The following is a 17,277-nucleotide window of genomic DNA, read 5'->3' as shown; positions in this document are numbered from 1 at the left end:
TCCTCAACCCATTAAATTGACCGCCACGATGTAAGTGAAAAAAAATTATTTAATAATTTATTTGATTGGTATTTAATGTCATACTTGAAAATATTTATCTTGCACTCTGGCAGCAAGCATTATTGTGGGAAGAATCAGAAAGTGGGAAATCCTTGAGAATGGCATTAAGCAACAATCAAAATAAATAAATAAATATAAAATGTACATATAACCATTGGTTGGAGACACAATATAAGGGAGGTTATTGCCATGATAACACCATGATGAAACCTTAGTGTGTCCTGCAGTGGATAGTATCATTAGTACCTGAATAGTACATTGCTCAGAAAGCTAGTAGTTAACATGAACATTGCTTTATACAGATACCGTTGCACTGGCTGAGTGTTTGTGTTGGCGTTGTAATGTATTGTGGACTAGAGTCATGGAGATCAATACACTTTTGTGAATTTCCGTGTCGATGTGGCGGACAGGAGCTGATACACCCACGGCGCCTCTGATCTCACAACCAATCACCAACAACTCCTCTCATGGGGAAAATTTGTCCACCGGGGACTGCTCATGTTTCTTCTTTATGCTCAGCCCATCAGCCAGTTCTAGTGAATTCACAACTCGGAATAGTGGCCATAAATTCATTTCCATCACATGGGGAGTACATGCTATAAACATGACAGGGAGCAAAAATATACCCAATACTGCCGTGGAGAAGACGATTCATGAGCCGCTTCATTGGATGTCTCTTTGCTTTATTTATACACAAGCATAACCTGAGCTAGGATGTAAATATTTGATGGAGGATGTTGTTTCTGTAACATTTGTGCTCTGTGGGATGGGATTATTCTCTGAAAGGAAGTTCCCTGGGCCATACATATATTTAGGGAAAGAACACTACTGCCTCAGGGATACCATAGATTTAGATAAAGTATTAATAGGCAAATTCAAATATCATGCATTACATTATCACCTGTGCTATTATTATATTTGAGAGTAGACGGCAACCAAGGAATAGTAAAAAGTGATCCAGAGAATTAAATTAAATTTTACAGTTTTAAATTGAAGGCAAACTACATGTAGGGGCTTTGGTCAAAGTAGGCGGGTTACCTGCTGAATTTTTTTAAATATAGCAGGTTGCAGATTGCAGTGCTGGTGGCTGTCTACTGATAACACATGTACTCACTATTAATCTCTCTAGATGAACAGTATTATCTACTTTTCAGCAATCATCCAAATAGTGAGTCTCTCTCAAGATACGCTCTACTGCACCTGCTCTTCTGTAGTACCTTTTTAGTATTACACAACATGAAGGACTCATTGCACAAGAAAAATTCAAAAATATCCTTATCCTTTTATCTCATTCTCCGAACACAAGCAGTTTGCTTCCATCTGTGAAATGCTAATAATATGCTGGCATCAAAGTGACCAGCATGTGGTGGCCACACTTGCTTCTGCATGACCTTTAATGCTGCACATCACATCAGCCTGATGCATGATAATGCCTTTATGCGGCCTAGTCCAGGGGCAAATGTTAAAAATGTTGAGGCTTCCTAAGGCAAGTCTGTCTAAATGGTCAATATGAAGATAAAGCTACAAAGGCTATACAGAATAAATCACTGTGTTCTTCATTAATGTACATTTTTAAGTTAGATCTAGTTTATAGGAGTCTCTCTTAATTTTGAGAATGTCATTATTTTTGGAGTGAAACCAAAATGAAAAATTGAAATAAATAACCATTCTTCAGTTTACAAGCAAGCACTGGGGACAATCATTTGAGGTTTTTGTGATTTCAAGGAAAAGTTGCAACATGCAACCAATGAAATTACCTGTGTAATAAATAAATTCAATTCATTCACATGTATGTTGTCATGGAGATAACACTTGACAGGGCAGAATAAAATTGGAAATTTTAAAGTGTCACATTTGTTACAGTAGAGGTATTATTCAAATTACGATGTCCAGTGCCAGTTCCTAAAATGCCGTCAACTGTTTATATTTGATGTTATTTACAATAAGCTTATTGCATACAGCTTGTTTTTCATCAGAAGGAAACAAGAACATAAGCTAAACATTGTTAAGTATCGGTATTTATTTATAAGAGAGAATTGTGCCTCCCACATTGCCAGCCTCTGTGTGCATGTATATTTTACCACATGCGAGTACTTAATAGGCTACAGTGACATAAGCTGCTGCACATCGTAACTAAAACCTCCAGAAACTCTGCAGACTACACATCAACATCACAGCAATTATGTTTGACGAGGATATCCCATTGGTATTTTGTCTGTCTGCATTCCAGGCTTTGGGGTTCATCTTCAGTGCGCCTGGTCTAACGCAGCCCTGCAAGTATCTGCTGTGGTTATGTTGTGTAAGAGAGCATTTTACCTGTTGGCTCAGTAAACAAGCAGATGTTACCCCATACTTGAGAACCTCTGAGATCATCAAGATAGAACACCTTAAACCCACTCACATCACAGCATTCACAGCACATTCCAACATAGCCCTGGGATACTTTTAGTCTATTATGTAGGATTGGGTGTTGGACTTATGCTTTGGTTGGCATTTTTTGTTTTCATTACAAGAGAGTTAAATATACAAATACAGCCACGAAAGTGCTGCACTAACATGACACATGAGGCCTGTTTTGTGTTTTGTATTGCATGTTTAACTCAAGACAGCATAAACAATTTGTCTCTAAAAAATATTGGAATATATTGGACTTTAATCGCCATTGGTATTTCAGTCTTTGTTTTCATCACAAGGGAGTTGACCGGTTGAATATCATACAAATGAAGAAAAGAACGTACTATGCAACAATGTTAATTTGTAACAAAATTTAGCTTTGTTACAAATACCAGAGGATTGTATTATGGTTTGTGGCGTATGTTCAATTTGTGACAGTAAGATGAACATTAACCTTTTTCATGACAGTAATTAAATAGTCCAATTTATTTTAATCAGTCACTTTTGTTGTTGTTGTAGGGCCAGCTAACAACTCGTCAGTTGTGGCAATATTTTAAGGACCTGTCTGACACCAGTTATGAGACTCACCTGGCCCTGGTTCACAGCCGCTTCTCCACCAACACCTTCCCCAGCTGGGAGAGGGCCCACCCACAAAGGTAAGACAGGGCTCTGTCCATCAAGTCCCACTCTCTGCATTCTGTTTGCTATTTTGTCTTGTAGGTGCTGAGGTTTCAAGGTTCCCATCCACCCACATTTCCTTTACCTTTAAATCTGATTTTCACCTTGTGATGGAAATAATCTGGAGTAAGCTTACATGTCATGCCTTTATATCTGTAGATGATACCCAGTAAATATGACCACTTTGATAGTAAAGCAGCCTCAGGGTGTTAGCCAGTATTTCAGACATTGATGTACTAAGTTGATTATGATAAATACTTACAGTGTAGGGACTACACTCAGTGTTGATATCATTCCCAATATGACTACCCTATTTTCTCAACCATTTGTCCATGAAAGAGCAGCTTTAAGTCCAATTTATACTCATTTTAAGATGGATTTTAGAGACAGACCTAAATTGGTTGGATTAGTCAATTTCAGGGCTTCACAAATTCTACACAGAATCATGATTAATTATAACTGTTCCTGCCATCAGGTACCTGGCCCACAATGGTGAGATTAACACACTACGTGGGAACCGTAACCTGATGAGTGCCCGTGAGGGGGTCATGCAGAGTAAGAGGTATGGCGACAAGCTGAAACTTCTCTACCCGGTTGTGGAGGAGGGCATGTCAGACTCAGGCTGTGTGGACAATGTCCTGGAATTCCTCTGCATGGCCGGGGGAAGGTCATTACCTGAGGTGAGAATGATGCAGTTGGATTTATTGTCTAACAAAATAGTCTGTGATACAAAGTAAAATCATACATTGTAAGTTTTATCTGACAGATTATTATTAAACTAAATGATTTTAAATTACAATTCATAGTAAGTATTTGTTGCTCTACCAGATATAATTTTCATTAGTAGAAGATCGTTTGTGTTGAAAGTCATGTTTTGCAAAAATTTCCTCTGGTTGTCATATCTGCCAAAACTTGGCAAGAGTGCTTTGGTTTCCCACCTGCATTTCTTCCAAATTTCATCTAATTGTTGAAATATTGAATTTAACAATTGCTTGAGGCTGTGAGGAAATTAATGTAGAACTCTCCTAGGCCTGCATCATGCAGTAATGCGGAATATTTGCGTGTATTGGTAATGTTGTTAGGTGCTGTGATGAATCTCTGTTCTCATTGTTCTGTCTACAGGCAGTGATGACGATGGTACCAGAAGCCTGGCAGAATGACAAATACATGTCAGCAGATAAAAGAGCCTTTTACAGGTGGAGCGCCTTCGCCATGGAACCCTGGGACGGACCAGGTCTGGAATCAGTCAGGCTTATTAAATTGTGCATTTCTCCTCTTGTACTTCTATAGTTATGATTATAACATTATGAGATTGTAGGACAATGTACATGTAGGTTGTACAATGGGATACTCGTAAAACTTCTTCATGCCTGTGTCAAAATGGTCCAGAACCGTGAAATCATTTGTTCTTTCCTTTAATACGTCACAATTATTGGCGTGTGTGCGCTCATGAAAACATCACAGAAGAAAACAATGCGTTCTACTGTCATTTGTACGTTTTGTGTAGCTTGTCTTCAAGTCTCCCATTTCTGAAACCTTGATGGTGTATAAAGAGCTTGTACATATAAAGCAGGAAAAAGTCACTTGTGCTGTCTGTACAAATTAGTATACGACAACTTGTATTTGTCAGCCTTAAAATTGTAAAAAAAAAAAAGATTATCATAGTAATATTTGTATTATAAAATGAACAAATATCAGTTGCCCATTTCTCTTCAGAAATATTCATGGGAATGAAGCTCAGGGTGGCTTAAAGGATTAGTGTCCAGATTTATTTTTTATCCATAATTAGCTACCTCTGTATATATTGTTAAATTGAATGTAAAGAAAATATTGAAAAAAAGGTACATTAATTTAATTACTTGGCACTTAAAATCACAAGATAATGAGACTGGTTTTATGCATCTTTTCCACCAAGACTCAGCTGAATTACGTCATACAAGTCCAACCTTTACGAGCTGTCAGAGCTTTGCCATTTAGTTCAGTGTTAAAAAAGCTACAAGAGCAACAACATATCGCTTATCACATTTCTCCACGCAGTGGTTTGCTGTTCTGCATACGGTTGTAAAAACAAGTGGTCAAAGTTTAGTTTTTCAAGTTTTCAGATGATATAACCCCCTGAAGGCATGGATTCACTACATAAGATGGAAGGATTTTGTACTCACCGAAAACAGCTGTTTCTGCTCTCGTCATTTCATAGCTGAAAGCTACGAGAGGAATACAGCTGAATTTCTACAATGGCACCTGCACACAGTAGTTATAAAACACTATTAATTAAACTGAAAACTGATATATACTAAATCTCTGTACACTAACGCCATCGTCCACATTGTACATGTATTTATATTGTACACAATTATATGCCCCTATGGTCTTAGGCTGTTCGGAATGTGGAAAATGACATGTTCCGGTTGCTGTCATCAAATATAGGTATGAATTTAGAATCCCCCTCAAATAGAATGATAGTTATTGTTAAGTGAACAGAGGGGAAGAATAATAAATAAATATAAAAGATAAAACACGAAAGTCACAGTGCAACCTAGGATAAAACTATTGCTTACCAGTAAGTATTACTAGTGCGATTGGAAATGCCTGGACAAAAATCAGATTCATAGTCTGAAAACTTGGTGTCATTGTTATAAATCGGAACTTCAGCATCACCCACTGTGAGTTCAAATTGATATGGCATATATTTACTTCTGCGTAGCTAGAATCCATCTCGAAATCTCGAAACAACATTATTACATTACTCAAAAGCCCTTTGGTGATATAATGTTTAAACAGGCTATAATCATTATAATTAGGACCAGTAGGTAAATCTGGACACTAGTCCTTTAATAATTATTTCTGTATGATAGGATTTGTCTGAGCGTTATGTCTGGTATTGTTGAACATAAAACAAAACATATGCTGAAGGCCGAAATCTTACAACCTTAGCCTTAATAATTGAAGATGTGATAGGTTTCATTTTGGTGTAGGAGATTGTCTTTAATAAGACTATTGTTGTTGTAGCTCTGCTAACCTTCACGGATGGGCGTTACATTGGTGCCATACTGGACAGGAATGGTTTGAGGCCATCCAGATTTTATGTCACCAAGGATAACCACATGTACATGGCCAGTGAAGTGGGTGTGGCTGATGTCAAATCTGGTGATGTCATTCAAAAGGTAAATGTACCTGTCATGGAGCAAGTTTGCTAACGCTTTGACCATGTCTGTATTTTGGTGGTTTTTTTTGTTGAGATTTCCTGTAATATGTTTTTGTTTCGATTCCTAAAGAGCACTACCTGAAGTTTTGATAGGTGTGAGTACCAGGCCCCAGGATTACAAAGCAGTCTTAAACTTTAGTCACAATTCAGTCATTAAATTTGGTGTGTTCCTTCTTGTTATTTTAACTGAAAATTGTTTTACAATAACTTACACAGAATTTACGTTGTCAAGAAATATTTTGATCATGTGACATAAGAGATAACAATTTTAAAGTCATTTTAGATTTTGACTTAAGTGTAAGATTGCTTCTCGATCCCGGGGCCATGTATCTACATATGTACATGTATCATGGCTACTCATTTTAGCTTTTTGATTATTAAAAGCACTTTTAAAACAAAGTTTCCTGAGTGAGAGATACATGTATAAAAATATGCACATAAATGAGTCAGTAATTGAAAAGAGCATTGACTGATATATTCCATGTTGTTATTTCAGGGCCGCCTCAAACCTGGCCGCATGCTGTTGGTTGACACCCAGGAGAAAGTATTCATCAAAGATGATGTGCTGAAAACCAACATCTCCAACCTCAGGCCTGTGTCCAAGTGGCTCAAAGAGGAGGTATGCTCATGTAGATAAATCAGATACGGGAATGACAACAATAACCATGGCATTATGACATCACCTTCTTTAATGTCTATTTTACTATCAGAAAACTTTTAAGTGGCAATGCAACTTCTGACATTCCATGATGTGGGACGTTCCTTTCTCCACCCTTCATGGCCATGTTACTGATACAATATTAAAATACAGTTTACAAGGTTTTAATACAAAATGGAGCTCATGATAGACTGAGCTGTGCATCAAAATAAAAGTTTTATATTACAATTAGCAAATATGTTTTAAACAATTTTCTACATTAATGGTAAGAAGATAACTTGGATAAACGTCCTCTGTGTTGCATGTGGATCGGAGAAACTTGCCATCTTTGACATTTTAAGATACATTTACGTTTGTCTGATTACAGACAATAACCATGGATGACCTTCACAAGAACCATCCAACAAAGCGCCGTGTAGAATCATTGGTTTTGATGTCTGATAGTAACAAGGGGAGCAGAGTGGAGCAGGACAGGAGACTGCCAATGTTTGGCTACACCATAGAGACTCTCAGTTTACTCGTCCTACCTATGGTCAAAGACAGGTAATTATTTATTTAACAGGTGAAATTGTCATGTAAAGGAACAGTTGTCACTAATAATTGTTCACTTTGCATTTGAGCAAGATAAGGTTATTTGAATTGTCTGAGTAAGAGTTGGAAAGTTATATGTGTTGATTCTAGCTGCTTCGTATTGTGCATCTTCCCCCAGTCTTTTAAAAAATCACCTGAAGCATTTTCTTCTGTTGCCACTTAATGGCTATAGCCTGCTCCTTTTGCACTGCTTTTTTGTTTTCGTTTTGCAGGAAAGAAGCTCTGGGCTCTATGGGTAATGACGCTCCTCTGGCCTGTCTCTCCGAGTACAACCCTCTGATGTACGACTACTTCAAACAGCTCTTTGCTCAAGTCACAAATCCTCCAATTGATCCATTCCGAGAAAAAGTTGTTATGTCCTTGGTAAGCCTGTGTATTGATTGATTCCTTCTCTGTGTTATGGCGTGTTTCATGGAACTTTTGTTAGCAAACCATGCTTGTGACCAAGATCCAGCTTTTTTAAATAGATTAAATACAAATGTTAATGGGTTTTGTTCTAAAGTAAACCACAAGGGTCCCGAGCTTTCTTCCATTTTGTCCTTTCCTGTGCCACATATTGATTTTTGTATGAGTGCCCTTGCACTAGTGATATTATGCATATATGTATATGCAAACATGTAATTCTAATTGTACTGACACGTTGTTTTATATACCGTTAGCTTGTTACTGAATTAATTTGGGAGGAATAAAGCCTCAATTTGGAGTGTGTACTATAAGTATGATTTTACATTCAATTTTACTGGGTATTTCATATTTATAACAGAATTGTCTGCATTTAAAACTGTGCTGATTGTAACTTAACAATCTTGTATCTACACCTATATAATTTCTGTTCAGTAGACAGCAGTGTAGACAGAAAAAAAATATATATATATTGTGTACTGATAATCTTGCTTCAAGTTCGGTCTTCCTTTTAACTTTTAGGTTGCTAGATATGAATTTTTGTACGGTTAGCTCCGTACTTTTTTTTCACAAATATTCAACAACACAACTGTTGTGTATCTAACAATAAAGCAACAGTTGCAACACTGTTCAGTAGTGGTCACATTGGAAAGAAGGTTGCTAATTTGGCTACATGAAGTAAACCTTTGTGCTAGTCTCAATCCTGTGTTTCAAATGTGTTGTAGGCCTGTCCGATTGGCCCAGAGGCTAACATCCTGGAGGCGAGCGCAGAGCAGTGTCGACGTCTGTGGTTAGAACAACCCATCCTCTCCCTCAGGGATATGGTCGTCATCAAAAACACCAAGTTCAGGGGATGGAAGGTACATGATATTTATTTATTTATTTGTTTGGGATTTTACACCGTACTCAAGAATATTTCACTTATACAACATAGCCAGCATTATGGTGGAAGGAAACCAAAGGACGGGGAGGAACCAGGGTAAACTCACGACCGATCCGCAAGCTGCTGACAGACCTTCGCATGTACGGCCGGAGAGGAAGCCAGCATTATGGTGGGAGGAAACCGAAGGAAAAGGAGGAGCCAGGGGAAACTCATGACCGATCCGCAAGCTGCTGACAGACCTTCGCATGTACGGCCAGAGAGGAAGCCAGCATTATGGTGGGAGGAAACCAAAGGAAAAGGAGGAGCCAGGGGAAACTCATGACCGATCCGCAAGCTGCTGACAAACCTTCCCATGTACGGCCGGAGTGGACTTCTGGGTTATTGCGCCGTGCTGACGTGCTGACCCCCTCAGCACGGAGACCCCGGGTCCATGATAGTTGTATTAATGTCTGGTTTGAGAACAGGGACTGATTACACAAAGCCAGCTTTGGCTGAAGTTACAATGTTCAATTTTATTCAAATACTTATACTGGAATGCAATGAGGTAAAATTAAAAACATCAAACAGGAGTTATGTTAAAAATGTTTATCACAATTTGAAATTCTTAGGTCTGATGTATTCTGCCTTGTGTCTTCTAAAATGATTGCTTATATTGATGGATTTTTGGCTTAATCTTAGTGATGAATTAACTTTGACTCAATATTACAGTGTATTTAACTCATAGTCATTGTTTAAAACATTTTATTTAATGTATGCAACTATTTTGTGGTAGTACAGAGTACTGCTCATTTTATGTAAAATAAAGTATTATGGTTACAAAATCTTGTGTGATTTTGAAAAAAAATGGTGTGTATATTATATTGTTAAGGATTACACTGACTGAGATAATAGCCTTAAAATCACATGTAAGGAATTGTTGATGTCAGTGGGTTTGTGGTGTGTTGTAGACTGTGGTGATTGACACAGTGTATCCAGTAGAGCAAGGTGCGGACGGACTACTTCCTGCCATCAGGACTGTGTGTCAAGAGGCTGCGGAGGCTGCCAATAGTAACTACACCCTGATTGTACTGTCTGACAGGAAGTCAGGAGAGGAGTATATACCTATCAGGTATGTACTCATGGGAGTCTGGGGATGTACAAAGAATGTAGAGCAGTCCAAACTCATACAAACAGGAAATCAGCTATAATTTCATAGAATTTTTCACCATCTAATCTCCTCCTGTACAAAATTGGTGTAAAATTTCACATCATTTACAGTAAATCAAATATGATTTCACATACATTTTCACCAACTAAACCAACTGTGATTAGTTGGTGAAAGATTTCATGAAATCATAGCTGATTTACTGTATTATAAATGGGCCAACCTCACTTTGATTACATGTCTTTGATCTTCTGTGATTCTGTCATGTCATAATTCCTTTCACTGGTAATGGTGATAAATAATTGAATGAACTAATGGCTGACGTGTATGGTTTTCAGTCCCCTGCTGGCTGTGGGAGCAGTCCATCATCATCTGATTGAGGAGAAGCTCAGGATGAAAGTTGGTCTGATCGTTGAAACTGGAGAAGCCAGGTAAATGGTGTTTTCTTTCCCTTCCTCAAACATATCAGAGATATTAATTTGGGTCTGTGCCTCCGTATATCTGACCATCTGTCTGGCTTTGGTTTCCATACAATGACTGCTCAAAGAATTGTCCAGTTTTTGTAAAATTTTATGTGGACGTTTGTGGAACTACTGGAAAAGCAGGACAAGCTGCACAAGTTTTCTATATTTAATTAATGCTGGGATTTCCTTTGGTCTTTTTTGTGCCAAAATTACTGCAAATAATGATAAAATTTGGTGTGCTGGGTCATTTTATATATGTTATCAAGGTCAAAAAACATGCATAACTTTTGCTTACTTAGCATGAGATGTAAATTTACTGAATTTGCTTGTTTTTTGATTTTTTTTTTCAATGAATGAGGTAATATGGATACTTCATGTTCTCTGGGGTTTACCTTTGCTCACCAGGGAGGTCCACCACATGTGTGTGTTGCTTGGTTATGGTACAGATGCCATCTGTCCATATTTGGTCTTGGAGACAATTTGTGACCTGAGAAATGAGGGATTGGTTGACCCACCTCTGACAGATTGGGAGATTTACTCTAACTACAGGGCAGCTTGTGCCCGGGGCATCTCCAAGGTCATGGCTAAGATGGGTATTTCCACCCTCCACAGTTACAAGGTATAAATTAGGATAGACAAGGATATGGTCATCATTATAAACATAAGCTTAAAGGGTGTCCAAAAGGTTGGTGTATTTGTAAGTGCGCAGATAAATGAAGGATGGATTAAACATAATAACATAGCTGTGTATATTGTGACTGACATGAATGAATGAATAAGGGTTAATGTTACTTGACAGGAGAGAGCAATGTGAAGGAAAATACACGTACTCTATAAATTCCTCAGCCTTTGTCCATGGCTTATGCACGTTTTTAATTTGATGTTGGAGACAAAACTACATTTGGAGGGCTTCAGAGAAAGTGTAATTTTATCATTCTACTTGAAATAAAGCCCTCAGAAGGAATGTCAGAGTATGTGTACCTGCGTTTACCTGCGTATGTATCCCCTTGTGTTTTTCTTTGCATGTAGGGGGCCCAGATCTTTGAGGCAGTTGGCCTGAGTAAGGAAGTGGTGAACCTGTGCTTCAGGGGCACAGCCTCACGTATTGGAGGAGCTGGCTTCAGTGTCCTGGCAGAGGAGGTAACTCTGACTTTCTTTTGGACATGGGAGTATATATGGGTCTAGATGTGCTTTAATCCAGATAGTTATATTTGTGGACTGTTTACAATGGAGAAGCTGTGAAAAGACAGGAAAAAGACATACATGTTCGCAAGATTTTGTTGTTTCAAAATCATCTGATACATTTTAATATCATTAGTCTTGAGTGTAAAAGATAAACACGTAATATTTCATTATTTATGGCGTGAAGTGATGGTGCAATACAAAACATAAATGTGTTGTTTAATGTCTTAGGCACTGAACCGTCACAAGTTTGCTTTCACCAAGAGGGGCACAGGTGATAACCTGATAGTGACAAACCCAGGTTTCTACCACTGGAGACAGGGGGGAGAGAAACACATGAATGACCCTGACACCATCGCTAACTTACAGGTAATCACAGAGATATTCACAGTTATCATTCTAATGTATAGTCATAGATGTAGAGCTATTAAAGAGCTATGAAAGTTTCCTTCAGCCAGAAAGCTCTTCGTGTTAAGACCTTATACATACAAGTCAAAAGTGGTCATGTTTAGATTTGAGCTTCATCAGAGTACTTCACTAGATTAAAATTAGAATCATTTGCGAATGAATGGTGATTAAATTGAGTTTTATTCTAGTTTTTGCCATGTTCAGAATTATAACTTAGCGAACTTGTAAGACCGTAGTTGTGTTGTAATTTTGTAGCATGCAGCAAAGAGTAACAGCAGAGGAGCTTATGCCAAATTCTCAGAGTCAGCCACACAAAGTGCTAGGCGGTGCACTCTGAGGGGACAACTGAACTTTAACACTGACCCTAAACCCATTGACATCTCAGAGGTGGAGGAGGCAGCCATGATTGTGAAGAGGTTCTGTACAGGTAGGGGAGATAACTGGTAGGTGATAAGGATTAAGGGGGACAACTTTCAATGGAATATTGGTATTAGGCAAGTTCTGTCCCTGGCTAAAAAGAAAAATAAGAAAATTTGTTTACCTGAACAGTGTTTTAGTCCTATTTGAGAGATGAATTATTGTTTATGATAATACAATTGTTGCCTGTCCAGAACACATCTTCACAGATGACATTCATGCATAAAACAGCACAACTATTTGTCATAGTAAGCCTTTCTCGTTGGACTTCATCTTTGTTTCCATGATATGTAGTCCACTATTATTTCTGCTTTGAAATCAAAATATTTCAAAAACAACATACCCCTTATAAGTGCTATGTGTCTTCAGGTGCCATGAGTTTCGGCAGCATCTCTATTGAGGCTCACACTGCCCTGGCTAAGGCCATGAATCGTGTGGGTGGAAAGTCAAACACCGGGGAAGGGGGAGAGAACCCTGACAGGTATCTCAACCAGGATCCTCAGAACAACAGCAGGTCAGCCATTAAACAGGTGAGACTGAGGCAGTGGCAGCTATTTGCTGGTTATCCAGTGGTAGACTGCGATGTGTGAGTGAGAACAAAGTAAAGGAAGGAATGCAGTACACTCTTCTTATCTTGAATTTTATTCAAAATGATAGGACTGATACATGAACACAAGTCTATCTGATAACATGCAAATCTCGCTCCAGGATGTGATTTCACATTACATGAATTTCAAGTGTTAATAAACTAGATGCTTTTGATTTATAAGCCCTATGTGATATAAATGAAACACATGTTTAAGTCTGTGAATTGGCAGCTTTACGATGACTTTCCTTTCCTCCAAACGAAGCAATCTTTTATGATGGTTATATTATGTGGAGCAGTATTACATGTATAAAAGTAAGATTGTTGAAGAGTTCTGTCATAATCTGATATCGTGTCATCTGGTATGAAATGTAAAGTAAGTCGTTTGCTAAGATTAGTCCTGTTGTGTTTCCAGGTGGCCTCAGGTAGATTTGGTGTGACAAGCGCCTATCTTGCCAATGCTGATGAGTTACAGATTAAGATGGCTCAGGGGGCCAAACCTGGGGAGGGTGGAGAGTTACCTGGTTACAAGGTGAGATACTTTGCGATGGTATAAACAAAGACATTGTACTTACTGACAGTATTTGTGAAGCCATATGATGAACAAAAGTATGATTATAAAAATTAGTTTTTTGAGGTGAATCTGCTAGTGTCCAAAATGTTTTCATTTCTCTGAAACGACATGATATCCTCTTTCATTTGTCAGGTAACCAAGGAGATAGCCAAAACGCGTCACTCTATCCCCGGGGTGGGGCTGATCAGTCCTCCCCCTCATCACGACATCTATTCCATTGAGGATCTGGCCGAGGTGAGTCTGGAGATAAAATCCCAAGTTTGTTTCACTTTCACTTCACACCTTTGTGTTACAGTCAACACAATGGGTATAATATTGCCGTTTGTGTATTGAGGTAGATTTTATGATAGCATATTTTGTAATATGTGGGTTGAATCAACTACATCCTTTCCAATGCAACCACTAACTTTCAGGAGGGTTAAAGTTTCTCTGTTGTGTGAAAACAATTTTTCGACAGAATGCCGTGTGGCCAGTGATTGTGTGAATACATGTTAGAATCTTGCAGCATGCGTAAAAATCGGGATTCTCACACCTTGTCAGCCATTCTCCAGCATTGAGCTTTACTGTTTCATCATTGTAGTTGATCTATGACCTGAAATGTGCCAACCCTTTAGCCAGGATCAGTGTGAAGTTGGTGTCAGAAGTGGGAGTTGGTATTGTGGCTGCTGGTGTCGCTAAGGTAAGGACACTGACATTTACTTTGCTAACTACTTAGAATACTTTGTAAAACTTCCTTGGGAGGCCATCTTCTTATAGCTGTTGTGAACATTTGGTTTGACTTTTCAGTTCGTGATGTAAAAGTTTTCAAATTTACTCTATTGTCTCCAAATACTTCTGCTCTGAGATTTGTATCATGTTTTAATCTCTCTTTTGTTGAACCTTAAATAGGGTAAGATGCTGAATATCTCGTAGTCTGGTTCAGGGCATTCAGGTCTGTTCTCTGTACCATAGGGTAAAGCTGAACACATCACCATATCCGGCCATGATGGTGGGACGGGAGCCAGTAGCTGGACTGGCATCAAAAATGCTGGGTTACCGTGGGAACTGGGAATCTCTGAGACCCACCAGACCCTGGTGATGAACAACCTCCGCTCTCGTATTACCTTGCAAGCCGATGGTCAAATCAGGACTGGTAAGTTTAGATGCAAATCAAATCGTCGTTGCAGCTCAATGTCGACATTTGTGAAATGGTAAGCTTCTTCACACCTTGAATAAAGCTATCAAAACCACTTTTGGTCCTCCTTCTGGTCTGCCAAACTGTGTGTTTAGATATCTTTGTAATACAGCTAGTTAGTGCACAATCACTGAATTATCCCATCAAAAATGATGTACCAAGCTATGTCTCTCTTTTTTTCTTTCTTTGTGTTTTAATATGTATCTAGGTCTGATAGTACATGACTTATGGTGAAGGTATAGAAACGATGCCGTTGTTGTTGTTATTAAGGTCGTGACGTGATGATTGCTGCCTTGCTGGGTGCTGATGAGTTTGGCTTCAGCACAGCTCCCCTCATCGCCCTGGGCTGTACCATGATGAGGAAATGTCACCTCAACACTTGCCCCGTGGGGGTGGCCACTCAGGTATGTACAAGTTGACAAAGTGTCACTCAGATATAGAGTGATATAATATAGAATATCTTCGAGATCTGAGTTCACCCCGTGTAATGGTTGATGGATTTTTTATGTGGGTGACACCAGGATTTGAACTCTGATCTCTATAACTGAAGTCCAGCGCTCAACCAACTAAGCTAATTAAAGGGAAATTCACCCTAGCTACTGCTAGTATAAGAACTAGAATGCTCCCTTTACACATTTTCTTGTAATATTTCAGATTGGAAACATGGTCAGGGACCCAGGTGGTAAAATTTAGTTACAAACTGAAAATAGGGGTAAAAAATCAGTTTTGTGTTTTTCTGGTACCTGTACTTAAATTTTTGGATAAAAACTGAATTGCTTTCGAAAATATGTGCATAGTGATGAGCAGTCGACATCAATCGCCAACCATTGCATCCGTGACAAGCTGAAGTAGTCATGCAGGTATTGGCTGTAATTAAATTAAAATTAGGCTTTAAATATATTCAGACTATGGTGATAATGCTTAGTGAATGTAAAACAAAGTGGGAGTCCATTCGTATTTAGTTTGATAAATCTTCGGTATGCCATGAAAGTGAAAGAGAAGTAGATACAACACATGCTGACTTCCAATGAATTTGACTCTGATATGGGCTATCCCATTGGCTGTGTGTCACCATTGAACCAGTGAGTGAACTTCTAACAAATTATGAAATGTATATAACAATGCAATGGCCGTTCAACAACAACAAAATGTTAGTGGTCTCTGACCCCCTACCGAGGATGATTAAAACCGAAAACAATCCAAAACTAGTCATGTTGCCTGACTGTGTGAAAGATTGGTCGTGTTAATAGTGAATTTATATATTTTATGTTTAACTGCTCAAAAAAGTGACAGGTCACTTTGCCAGTTGATTAAAAGTGCTCATTCCACAGTCAAATGCCCTTGCAAAAACAAGTGACACCTTTTTGGCTCTTTGAATACTGCTCGCAGTATGTCCGAAGTATCATCTTCTTATATAGTGATAAAGCGGAATTTAACTCAATACCATATTATAGTCGGTGTTTAAAATATAACTAAATTCAACCTGGACCAGAAAAAAAATGAATTTTGAGTTTCCGCTTTTCAAAATGTTGACTTCTATGAATCCCTGTATGGGGTAAAACAAAGGTAAATTGTGAAAGGCTTTTGAAGCTTAAGGTAAAAAGCATCGTATATTTCAGGATTAATTGATGAAGTCGCAGTACTCATATACAGTCTTCATTTTTAATGGCACATAAATTACTACGTTTGAAATTCACAATTACCGGAAATACTGTGTGGTGATTTCTTGCATTGCTGTTTCAATGGACAGTTTGTGCCATTGTTATGATTAAATAAGCATGAAAGAAATGGTTTGTTTTTTCTAATAGGATCCTATCTTACGGAAGAAGTTTGAAGGGCAGCCTGACTACGTGGTGAACTATCTGTTTTTGTTAGCAGAAGAGGTAAAGTTCTAATTTTAATAAGGACTAGTCTTAATTTTCATTTGATTGTTCAAGAGAAATTGGATAGTAATACAATTTTCTTGCATTTCATTAAAGAATTTCATTTATACTGTCTGGGTTATTTTTCTTAATTCTTAGTTAAATTTGAAAATTCATGTTTCACACTGTGATATTAACAGAGAGAAACCATGGGTATATTAGGTATCGAAGACATTAGTGCGGGGGAAGCTTCGATTGTGACCTTTGTTCTCCATTCTGATTGGACAGGTGAGAGAACTGATGGCTCAGATGGGCTTCAGAACATTCCAGGAAGTGATTGGTCGAACTGATAAGCTTAAATTTGAGCCAGACTCTAGTAACCCTAAAGCTCAACTTCTGGACTTCTCTAAGATCCTGGCAAATGCCCTTGAGCTGAGACCCGGGGTGAACATTGTCAGGAACAGCACCCCTCAGGAGTTTAAGCTAGAGGAGAGACTGGTGAGTAACAGACAAGACTTTGATATATACAATATATAGTGTACCAAACCAATACTTTTTTTTTATAAAAAAAACTGGAATGCAAATGTTCATGTAA

General features: G+C 38.3%; 1 protein-coding gene across 1 annotated transcript in view; it reads left to right on the top strand.

The window, feature by feature from the left end:
* Positions 1-17,277, top strand: part of LOC135481753 (uncharacterized) — a 57,307-nt gene that overhangs the window by 26,269 nt on the left and 13,761 nt on the right. Inside the window, 22 exon segments of the mRNA XM_064761432.1 lie at positions 2,974-3,110; positions 3,608-3,812; positions 4,255-4,366; positions 6,142-6,296; positions 6,834-6,956; positions 7,363-7,538; positions 7,799-7,949; positions 8,714-8,848; positions 9,819-9,979; positions 10,354-10,446; positions 10,885-11,098; positions 11,509-11,619; positions 11,893-12,030; positions 12,325-12,496; positions 12,856-13,016; positions 13,488-13,604; positions 13,779-13,880; positions 14,227-14,325; positions 14,598-14,778; positions 15,091-15,224; positions 16,629-16,703; positions 16,971-17,180. Of these exon segments, the coding sequence (XP_064617502.1) occupies positions 2,974-3,110; positions 3,608-3,812; positions 4,255-4,366; positions 6,142-6,296; positions 6,834-6,956; positions 7,363-7,538; positions 7,799-7,949; positions 8,714-8,848; positions 9,819-9,979; positions 10,354-10,446; positions 10,885-11,098; positions 11,509-11,619; positions 11,893-12,030; positions 12,325-12,496; positions 12,856-13,016; positions 13,488-13,604; positions 13,779-13,880; positions 14,227-14,325; positions 14,598-14,778; positions 15,091-15,224; positions 16,629-16,703; positions 16,971-17,180 (3,162 nt within the window).

Source organism: Liolophura sinensis, chromosome 1 (genome assembly GCF_032854445.1).
Source record: "Liolophura sinensis isolate JHLJ2023 chromosome 1, CUHK_Ljap_v2, whole genome shotgun sequence".
In the NCBI taxonomy this organism is placed as follows: Eukaryota; Metazoa; Mollusca; class Polyplacophora; order Chitonida; family Chitonidae; genus Liolophura; species Liolophura sinensis.
Note: the sequence above shows the minus strand (reverse complement) of the source record. Positions and strands in the feature narration are given on the sequence as shown.